We start from the raw sequence: 11,734 nt of genomic DNA, 5'->3' as shown, positions 1-11,734 counted from the left end.
TAATAATATATCGTTCATGATTCGATGTACATACAGATAGGCAGAAGTCGTTACAATGAATCGCAATAGATACGAACTCAACCTTTCGTGGCTTTCGATTCGGGTTTTTTTTTGAAGTTTGAATTTTAATTTGAAGTACCGCCCGCCGTGGTCGATTCCTTTTCGGTTTCGGTATTGATATTAACCGGAAGGAAACAAAGCTGCGCTATCGGACGCTTAAATTCGGAAGTCGCTGTCTTGACCGTTACAACGCGGATTAGATTATCAATGCCCGGATGACATGCAATGATGCGGCCGAGCGTCCAGTGACTCGGGGGGGCGTTGGAATTTCGCAACAGTACTATTTGTCCGATCTTAATCAATTTTTGGATAACTCGCCATTTCGGGCGTTGATGTAAAGTTTGCAAATAGTCATGTTTCCACGACCGCCAAAATCCTTCGCATAATCGCTGTATTAATTGCCAGCGAGATAAACGTTGTTCCGGAATTTCGAGGACGCTCGGTTCGGGGGGAGCGATTAGTGCGGTCCCGATTAAGAAATGCCCGGGGGTCAAAGCCCTGTAATCGTCTAAATTTTCGGAGACGGCAGCGGTCGGGAGTTAAGACACGCTTCGACGCGACATAATAAGGTGGTTAACTCCTCGAACGTAAGAGTATAAATTCCTATACATCTTTTCAAATGATATTTAACACTTCGAACGGCGGCTTCCCACAGTCCCGCGAAGTGGGGAGCGGCGGGAGGTATAAAGTGCCATGAGACACCTTCGCTCGCTACATGATTGATAAAATCGGGATTACGCACCGCAGCCTGATATGAAGATGTTAATTCGCGGTCGGCGCCTTGGAATGTCGTACCGTTGTCGGAATACATTGCGGTGGGCAATCCTCGACGAGCGACAAATCGATTGTAGGCAGCTATGAATGCGTTTGTAGAGTAATCGGATACAAGTTCGAGATGAAGGGCCCGTACGGTCATAGAGATAAAGAGAGCGATATATGCTTTATGGGATTTGTGACCGCGTCCGGACGCAACGCGAACCGTGATCGGACCCGCGTAATCGATTCCGGTATGCACAAATGCTCTCGCTACCTGATTCACGCGACATTTTGGAAGTTCACCCATGAGCTGCGACGGAACACTCGCTCTGGCCCGCGTACATTTAACGCAACGGTACAAAACTGATCGGACGGTGGCTCGCGCGCGTAATAGCCAGAATTCTTGTCGCATGCGTGCGAGCGTTAATTGAAGACCGGCGTGATGACCTTGGATATGAATGTCGGATATTAAGGATGTGACTAACGGATGTGAGCGCAAGACGACTGGGTGTTTTGCCGCTTCCGGCAAATCAGCGTTTTCCAGTCGTCCTCGCACACGAATAAGGCCGTCATTGTCGAGGTATGGACTGAGCGGAGTTAGCGAGCTTGATTTTGAGACGGGACGGGATCTTTGAAGATTCATGAGATCCTGCTGAAAAAGGTTGGCTTGTAGTGTTTTGAGCCAAAAAACCTTGGCGGAGTGGATTTCGTTGGGTTGCAAAATTAGCGGCGAATTGAGTTCTCTTTCATTCGAACTAAGAGTAGGATTCAATTTCTTACTTTGTAGACGGGAAGTAAATCGCATAACAAAGGCAGTTACGCGAAGTAATTTCACCCAGGATGAAAATCGAGATTGAAGGTTCCAGGGTTCGGAGACGTTTACAGAGGTAGCTTGAACAATAATTCGTTCCTCGAGCGAGATATCCTTGTTTAGTTGCAGAGAGAGGTTTGGCCACGACGTTGAGTCATGCTTTAACCACGCGGGTCCGGACCACCAGAGGTGATGCGTTAAAATCTCCTTAGGGTTGATGCCTCGTGAGGCGCAATCGATTGGGTTATCTGTCGTCGGAACGTGTTTCCACGTTGCGTTACCTACTAATTCTTGTATTTGAGCGACTCTATTTGCGACAAAAGTCTTCCACCGAGAGGGCGATTGACGTAACCAGGCTAGAACAATCATAGAATCGGTCCAACAATAACACTTTGCCGCGGGGCATTGTAAGGCTGAGCGCACGAAATATAGTAATCGGGCTAAAAGCAAGGCGGCACAGAGCTCAAGACGCGGCACGCTCACGGTTTTAATTGGAGCTACCTTTGATTTCGCGACGAGCAATGAAATGCTGGGTCGGCCGTCAACGGAGACAACGCGCATGTACACGGCCGCCGCTTTCGTGGAAGCGTCCGAGAATCCGTGGAATTCAAGGTGAATTACGTCAAGGCCGTATTCTGTCCATCGAGGAATTATAACTTTTTCGATTTTAGGTAGCTGCGAATAAAATTCAAACCATTTCTCAAAAACTTTAATAGGGACGATGTCGTCCCAATCGCATCTAAGCGACCACAGATGTTGTAGCAAAATTTTGGCTGTGATTATAATGGGTGTCATCCATCCGAGAGGATCGAAAAACTTCGCGATAGTTGACAGGATTTGACGCTTCGTATTCCCGGGGGTGCTTGTCATCGCAATACGGAACTGAAATGAGTCGCGATCGGGATGCCATGAAATTCCTAAAACTTTCAAAGACTCATCAATCTGTAAATCCTTACCACAGGCCAATCCGTGATTCGATGGATAAATGCCTTCTAATAAAGTGGAGCAATTACTGGCCCATTTCCGTAAATGGAAACCTCCTTTTGCGAGAAGCGATATGAGTTTTTCACGCGTTTGGCAAGCTAAAACTCGATCATCGGCACCGAATAAGCAATCGTCCACGTAAATTTGATGTTGTAAGACGGGGAGCGCTAACGGGAAGTTCGAACCTTCATCGATCGCAAGTTGATGTAACACGCGCAGTGCTAAAAATGGTGCGGATGTGGTGCCGTAGGTGACCGTAAGGAGTCGGTACTCCTCGACCGGAACGTCGAAGGAGGCTCTCCATAAAATTCGTTGATAATCGCAGTCACGCGGATCAATTAATATTTGCCGATACATCTTCGCGATATCTGCGGAAAAGACGTATCGAAACTGACGCCATTTCAATATGACGGCCGCGAGATCATTTTGTAGTTTTGGCCCGCATAACAGGTAATCATTTAACGAGGTGCCGTTTGAAGTGCAATTCGAGGCGTTAAAAACAACACGGATCTGTGATGTCGTACTGGTGTCACGAAATACCGCGTGATGAGGGATATAATATAGTTTCTTTGGATCCGGGGTTTGCGAACTCGAAAGTCTTTCCATATGTCCGAGGGTTTCATCGCGGAATTCATTCATTCGGGCTCGCTCGCTCGTTAGGTGCGAATTGGGAAGGCAAGCGTGTTCCTAAACAAATAATAATAATAACAATCATAACAGCAATTATTCTAGAAATAACAATTATAATCGAAATAATAATTATACTCATAATCCTAATAATTATAGTAATAATCAAAATAATAATAATAATTACAATAATAATAATGATTGAACAATAATAATTATGCAAATAACGTACCTTCGCAAAATACGGGAAACCGCTCAGGGGTCTCGAACAACGAGGTGACTCGAGGCCATGGCAAAGCCCTGTCAATAAATCATATGGAGAGCGACCCAGGTCCCTCCACATCCTTAGGGGAGACGACGGAACAGTACCAGCTGTCGAACTCGAATCTCCATCCTTCAGGGGACCCATAGCTTTTATGCTCGATACAGGAGCACAACCTAATATTATAAAAAAGGGATGTATTAACTCCGAAATTTATCAATAATAAAGATATAATTCAACTCACCGGTATCACTGAAAACATTGTCAATACTTTAGGCTCCATAGTAGCTCACATCTCTTACGCACCGGTGACGTTCCACGTTGTACCCGACGAATTTCCTATAATAACACAAGGAATTCTAGGATCAACATTTTTTACAGAACATAATGCATGTATAAATTACGGAAATGAATCAATTACATAGCATAATTGTTCTTTTCAATTTAAAATAAAAGAATCAGTAATCATACCTTCACGTACAAATTTAGGAATCACAATTCGCATCTCGAATTCTGAGATCAAAACAGGTTACATTCCTCGCATGAAAATGGATCACGATGGAGTCTACGCCGGAGAATCGGTTGTAACCTGCATAAATGATAAAGCATATATTAGGTTTATAAATACTTTAGACGACCCAATTGAATTTCCCATTCCTACAATTAAAATTTTAGAAATTGCGGAAATTAAAAAAAAAACCGCCTAGTAATAATAATAATAATAATAATAAAATTTCAGAAAATTTACCTCAACCTGCAGCAGAGACTGCCCCCAAACGCTGAATCCGCTACTGATACGCAAATCGTGTCCAATCAACCTAAAAACAATTATAAAGATAACTATAAAAATAATGCCAATCAATCACGCAGTAAAAAACAAACGCAAATTAATAAATGAATGCATTTCTCACCTTACTCCTTTTGGCGCGCAAACGCGAGCCGCTGATTTAAATCGACATCCCCACGGGCAGGAGCACTGTCTTCCTTCTGGCGCATCAAGGTGTATCGTCGACCCAGATCGACATCCCAAAAATACCTCCCCTCTCCTTGAATCCTTTCCTGAAACGAAAACGATTTCTCAATTAATAAATGTCTCTACACATGAAATTCCCTCTACTACTAATACTTACTCACGAAAAAGTGATCTCCCTATATCCACAAAAGATGGATCTCACATTTCTTCAGCAGACGACTCCGACGTATTCGCTCTGTTGCAACCTCTCTTACAAGGTGATGACCTGATGAAGCCAGGCACTCCTCTCACAAATTATTCTTCCCCCTCTCCCCCTCTCGCAATCGCGAATTATTCTTCATGTGTAGCTGAAACATATAAACAAAGAAATCAAATAATGGAAACAAATGAGAATTTGCAGACAAAGATAATTGTCGAGAATAAAACAATTTCTATTAGTACCAGCAAAAAGGATGACGATATAGAAAAAAATAAAAATTTTCGAAATAATAAAATTTCTTTCAGATACAATAATGCGTGCAACTATAACGAAATTTTGCGGAACAATAATAACAATGATAATAATGATATTATTAATAATTTCAGCGACATATTACGAAACGACGACACATACGACGACGAACATGCAAATCGAATAAAGGTTAATGAGTATTACGATAATCTTCATGACAAAAAAATTGAGATTACAAAATACGACTTAGACCCCGGTGAAAATATTAATATCAAAAGAATAGACGAGATTTTACAATTATCATGACTCGATCATCTTAATGGTATAGAGAAAGAAAATTTTGCCATCCTAGTGAAGCAGAACCGCGATGTATTCAAATTATCAAATAATAATTTAAAAGGGTACGATTATACAGTGACACACGAAACAGGCAGCTCTAACAAAAATGCAGATGCCTTATTGCGAAATCCAATATTTAACATTACTCACTTTTCAACATGTCCTGTCGTAAAACAATCCCGAAATTTTTTGAACCTGGAACACTTGAAGATTTCAACGACGATTCCAACGAAGAAACCTACGAAGAAGCTCTCGAACCGTCACCGAAATTTTCGACGAACAACCCTCCCGCGTTACGCCACGAAGATTCAGACGAAGACTCCGAGACATCAAAAGAAATACTTATGATTCCACGGGAACGACCGCCTGCTAAACCACCCGAAACAAAAGAAAATTGTTAGATTCGCCGAAACCGTTGATAAATAATAACAACTTCTAAGAATAGAAATGTAAAAATTCAATTAGGAAATACTATAAAAATTGTACACACGAATAGAATAAGAAAAGCGTACTATAACGAACCAGGATGATATCTTATTTGTTGCAGATGATTATCTCAATATATTTCGTCCTCTTGACTCGTTTCTGCGACGCTCTCATAGGATATGACTGCGAAGCGCCGTATGATAATGGCACCATCGTGTCGTTGCTCGAAGACGACACATGTCACTTAAACGAAGGAGACCTATCCCGCGATGTATATGTTGAATTGCTTTATCATCCCAGAGTCGCTACTGTAGATGTATTGACCTGCGGGATCGAAATAGAATACATTATAGATAATTCAGATTATGAAAATTCAGATCATAAAGATATCAATTTTGAAAACATGTTAAGAAACGAGCGACATTACGCACCTATTAACGTATCTTCATGCGCATATATACACGCACATAGAAGATTTCACTTCGGAAATTTCACCTTTCATGGCCTCTCCATAAACGACGTGAATAGCCGTTTAATTCCTTTAAATGATAATAATAAAAATGATATTCCGTCGGAGTACCTGAAAACAAAACAAAATATAAATATTTATATAATTTTTAAGTATTACTCTGTAAAAGTAGATTTATTAACTAACAAAATACTACTGCCCATAGGCACTACATGTATATATACTCACCTCGAATGTACAGATGAAGAGGGATATCAAAATTTTTGGTCCCCAGTATTTTTCAACGGATGTGAGAAATTATCACACTCTGTAGTTTATAGAGGCACTGCCAAGAAAATGCAATCCAAAGGACATCCTACTGCTTATGCGACGATGCATAGTAAAACGCAGATACTCCTCTTCATTCGCACTCCGCATTCCATTTGTAATGCTACCGTATTCCAAACGGAGCATTCACGAATCGTTATAAAGGAAATAAGCGACGAATATCTGAAAAATCAAAAATATGTCAATAAAATAAGATTTCTCGCTTATTCTAATACAAACAGTTATATAAATGTAATTACTAACAATAATTTAGATATTAGAAATGTTTATATGTCAAATAGCATAGATAAATGTATTAAAAAGGAAATGGAAATACGTACCTCAATAATAATGTCTCAAAAGAATCCATCATTACTCGCATACACACTCATGGGCATGCCTGGATACTCCACATATATAAGAGGCGAAGCTGCACAACTTTTCCGCTGTACCCCTTTTTTTTTGCGTGAGGGGAATCTGTTAAAGATTTCCCCATTCCCCGGGAAAGGAATGGGGGGTATGTGGGACTCCTTCTCATCCCAGGGAAGACCGAAGTCTTCCCCGTGATGGGGTGAAGTATACCGTACTAAACCCCTCACGGGTGTCTCATCTCGGGCGTTAGGTAGGGGACGCGGAGGATGCTGGAATCCCATGCCAACTCCGCGCCCCCCCCCGCCAAAACCTCTCAGGAGAGAGACTGCCCGAGAGCAATCCCTCCCCCCGCCATTGTGCGGCCACCGCGGTTGTGGCGCGGGAGGGACACCGCCTCCACGCCACGCCCTCTCAAAAAGTTTGAGGGGTGGGGTCACTGCTCGAGTATTCCCGCTCGAGTAGCGGCTCCCCGTTCTCCGAATTGTGGCTCCTTCCACTTCCTATAAGGAGTTTGGATTCGGCCATCAATCCGGGGAACCCTCACCGAAAGGCCTCCTCCAGAAGGGTGGAGACCTTTCTTACGGGTGTGGTGCCCTCATCCCGGCGCCCTTATGGCGAACCGGTAAGAGGGCCCCACCACCCGCATCGCCCTCCTGGGGGGGACCACGTGTAATGGATGCCAAGTTCTTGACTTGGTTTCCTGTGGTCCCCCCGAGCCCCCCTCGGCCGGGCCTTCCTCGCTCCCTTAAGAGTTGGAGGTCGGCTGACGGTCGAAGAGGGCAGCCGCTGAGATCTTCCCCAGGAGGAAGACCCCAGCCGGGAGAAGGGGCCGGTCGGTAGCTGACCCCGGGGACTAGCCCCGCGATCCGCGCCCGACCAACCCGCTCCTCCTTCCTCCTCGGGAGGGATAGCGTGCGATGGAACACCAAACAGGTTTGGCCTCCTGCTATCCTCCCGGGACCGGTGTCTATGGACTCTTCTCCACAGTCACCGGTCTCTCTTGGAGGAGGACACGTCAGGCACTACACCGACGTGCCCCCTCCCCTTCTGCCCCCATAAGGGGAAGGGAGTCGGACCTTCGCCGTGCGGCGATCCGTACCTCGGCCTTGATCGAGGGCAAACCGCCGGACCCCCAGCCCGGCTCCCTGTGCCCGGGGAGAAGTGTGCGAGCACACCCCCTTTTTTTCTCGCTGTGGAAACCTTCAGAAGGTACCCTTGCCCCCCCGGATAGAGAGCAAGGTTTATGTGGGATTCCTTCTCCTCGCCCCAGGGAGAACCGGAGTTTTCCCTGTGGCGAGGCACAGAAGGGGACCGCACTAAAACCACAGCGGGTGTCCTTCCCGGGCGTTTAGGTAGGGAGGATGCTGGTTGCCCATGCCGACTCCGGGGCCGCCGAGACGGAAAGGCGGGGGGGCCTTTCCGTCTCGGCGGAAGACCGCAGGAGCAGCCTTCCCCTCCGCCATCGTGCGGACTCCGCGGTTGCAACGCAGGGCGACACCAACCTCACGCTGCGCCCTCCCAAAGAGTTTGGGGGGCGGGGTCGCGGCTCGAGTATTCCCGCTCGAGCCGCGGCCCCCCGCCTCCAGGGCTGTCGCTCCCTCCGCTCCCCGAAGGGGACGCGGATTCGGCGGTCAGCCCTGGAGGCCCGCTCCATATGACCCCCCTCAGAAGGAAAGAGGTAATCTCTACAGCGGGAGAGCCCCCGCACCGGTGCACTAGGCTCCCGGTAGGAGGGCTCCCTTCGTTGCATCTCGTCCGTGAGGGGAGGCGCGCGCCTACCCGGGTGCCGGGCCCGAAGCCCCGACCCCCGAGCGCGCCCGCCCCCCCCCAGGCCCCCCCGGTTGCCGCTCCCACCGCCCCTCTGGGGGTTAGGCCTCGGCGACAACCGAGGGGGTTGCCCGTTCGGGGGCCGGGGAGAGGAGACCGCGCCCTAAGGCGCGGCCCAACCCCCGATTTCCCGAGAGATCACCGGGGGGATCTGGGGACTTAAGTGTCTCCGTCTCCCCCCTCCGGTGACCTCATCCCGCATCCTGACTGGATGCGGGTGTTAAGGGGACATCCCCCCGCCGCACCCCGACCACAGGTGAGCCCATGGCCAAGGGCGCAGAGGGGGGAACGCCCCCGACTGTCTCCTCCTTGTCACCCTCCTCCTCTTCCTACTCAAGCTCCACTCCTCATCCTCGCTGGTCTCTCGCCCCTCCATCTCTCTCTGTCTCCTATCCATCCTCTCTCGCTCTCTCTCCGCCTCCTGATGGATGGAAGGCGTTCTCCTCCTTCTGCAGCAACGTCATGCTGCAGAAGGAGGAGAACGCCTTCCATCCATCATCATTGTCTGTCACTGCCCGTATTATTGCGGGCAGTGAAAGATCCGTCCCAATTGTGGCCACGAGCTCTGATCTTTCGTCCGCCCAGGCAGCACATTCCGCTAGTGTGTGCTAGGCGGAGTCCAGCTCGTGATTGCAATGGTGGCATCGTGCCGTGCGCTCCTTCTGTATACGACCCAAGTACTCGCCAAAACAGCCGTGGCCTGTGAGCACCTGGATCATATGATATGTGACACCCCCGCGTGCCCTGTCTAGCCATTCTTCTAGACAGGGCAAGATGGCCCCGACGCTGCGCTGACCGGGTAATCGTGGTCGAGTAATCTTTCGCCCCACTCCCGGATCAGCGCCCGCCGTGTGTGGATCCGTAGGGCCCGCCGGACACCGTCCGTGACTGGAATGCCCGTCCGCTGATACTCCCGTGTACGCCAATAGACATCGGCGTACATGTGGGCGAGCAATTCCACGGGGGGTACTCCAGAGAGCACCCCCACAGCCGTCCAACTTACCGTACGGTACCCCCGGCAGACTCTGTTCGCCACCCGCTTTTGCAGCTGATGCAAAGCATCTTTTGCTCTGCGGGTGACGTCCAGTCTCTCCGCCCATACTGGGGCACCGTACAGAAGCATCGAGTGGACGGTGCCTGCGTACAAGCGGCGAACATTTCCGTCTGGACCCCCGAGATTGGGCAGCAATCGGCTAAGTGCCATCGCTGTCCGCTCTACTCTCGGGGCTATGCGACGGAAATGCTCGCCGAAGCTCCACTTGCCATCGAGGTGGAGACCCAAGTATTTAATTTGGGTCCCCACCTCCACAGGGGTGTCCTCCACGTAGATTTGGGCTCTTGGCGGCGCTCCACGGCGGCCGTTATGAATAAAAACGGCCTCCGTTTTCTGGGGCGCCACCCTGAGCCCAATCTGACTTATGAGCCGCACGGCACGAGCCACCGCAAGGTTGGCTCGCGCAGTCGCCTCTTCCCACGAGGACCCCCCGGCCATCACGATTGTGTCGTCTGCGTAGCAGACTGCGTGACAGGGGCAGGGCCGTCCGAAGAACGACGTCGTATGCGAGGTTCCACATTAGGGGTCCTAGCACTGACCCTTGTGGAACCCCGCATGTCATTCTTATGTGTCGCTCTTCGGCATTACCGTCCGTGTAAGCCAATTGCCTATCCCGGAAGTAGTCCCCGAGGATTGTGACCAGGTACGGGGGTACCCTATGGTATGTTAGAGCATCCCCGACCCGGCTCCAGGGCAGGGTGTTAAACGCGTTGGAGATATCCAACGATACCGCTAATAACACCCCGCCCCCTCTCGTTACGGCCTCCGCGATCGAGCGGATGCGCAAGATCGCGTCAATAGTCGACCGCCCGGCGCGGAAGGCGTATTGATCGTTGTTAAGATTGGGACCCTCCCGGGACAAATGATGGACGAGGCGATCGGCAATAATCCTTTCGAGGATTTTGCCCGCCTCGTCCAAAAGGCAGATTGGTCTATAGGCCGAGGGGGAATCCCCCGGCTAGCCCTGCTTGGGAAGGAGGACGATGTTAGCCTCCTTCCACTCTCGTGGGAATCGGCCCATGCGGAAGCACTCATTGTATAAGTGTCGCATGGGCTTGGCGAGACCCCGATGGGCTAAAGCCCTTTCCGTGGACGCCGTCAGGACCGGGGGCTTTACCCTTTTTTATTTTTCTAACGGCGTCTTTAAGTTCTCCTCCCGTGACCCCCATAGTCTCATCGTCCCACTCCCACTCCCGCGCAGGAATCGGGTCCACCTCTTCCTGTCTGCGCGGGAATAGTGCGTCGACAACTCGACTAACGAACTGGGGATCGAGAGATTCCGTCATCGGAGGCGCCCCGCCCCGCAGTTTGTTCAAGACTATCCGGTATGGGCGCCCCCACGGGTCCTTATCTAGGGAGGAGAGCAACTCCTTCCATGCCCGGGCTTTTGACTTCCTTATGAGGACGCGTAGGGCGTCCCGTCTGTGACGGTACGCGTCCCACGCGTCCTCGTAGCTCTCGGGGTCTGTCTGCGCGGACCGCTTCCTTCGCCGAAGGTGCCTTCTTGCGTGGTCGGAGGATCGCCGGGCCTCGGCGATTTCCTCCGACCACCAATATGCCTTCCGTGGGGACCTGGCCGTCACCTTGGGCATGGCTGCGTTGCACGCTTTTTCAATCGTGTCTTGCAGCCATCCCCGATGTTCGTCCAGGTCCCCCTTCATGTCCTCGCCATCGACCATGAGGACAGCTGTGGACAGGAACGCGTCCTGGTCCATCTTGCGTAGGGCCCACCTGTGAGAGGCAGCCTCCCGGAGTCGGCGGCGCTCCATGACTTCGCGGGGGTAGGCGTCGACGGAGAACCCTATATACCGATGATCGGAAAGGGTTTCTGCCTCCGTCAACACCCGCCACCCACGAACCATTCTCTGTGCGGAGCGGGCACCTATGTGAGATCCACAATTGACCCGCCCCGCATTCTAACGCAGGTGTTCTCGCTCCCTGTATTGCAAGGAGCGAGATCGCACCTCGCCGCCATCTCCAGGAGTTCACCGCCCCGCCAATCTTGGCGTGGGGAGCC

General features: G+C 49.8%; 1 protein-coding gene across 1 annotated transcript; it reads right to left on the bottom strand.

The window, feature by feature from the left end:
• Window positions 1-802: 802 nt before the first annotated feature.
• LOC145948038 (uncharacterized) lies at window positions 803-5,423 on the bottom strand (the record flags this gene model as incomplete). Its single annotated transcript, XM_083057804.1, has 6 exons — window positions 5,414-5,423; window positions 4,412-4,559; window positions 4,249-4,318; window positions 3,794-3,839; window positions 3,471-3,676; window positions 803-3,298 (listed from the first exon to the last, which is right to left on the bottom strand). Coding segments are annotated over exons 1-6 (2,976 nt in total), but the record flags the coding sequence as incomplete, so codon positions are not given.
• Between the last annotated feature and the right edge of the window lie 6,311 nt (window positions 5,424-11,734).

Source organism: Prenolepis imparis, unplaced genomic scaffold, assembly GCF_030444845.1.
Source record: "Prenolepis imparis isolate NDT839.2.m4 unplaced genomic scaffold, iyPreImpa1.0 SCAF_216, whole genome shotgun sequence".
Classification (NCBI taxonomy): Eukaryota; Metazoa; Arthropoda; class Insecta; order Hymenoptera; family Formicidae; genus Prenolepis; species Prenolepis imparis.
Note: the sequence above shows the minus strand (reverse complement) of the source record. Positions and strands in the feature narration are given on the sequence as shown.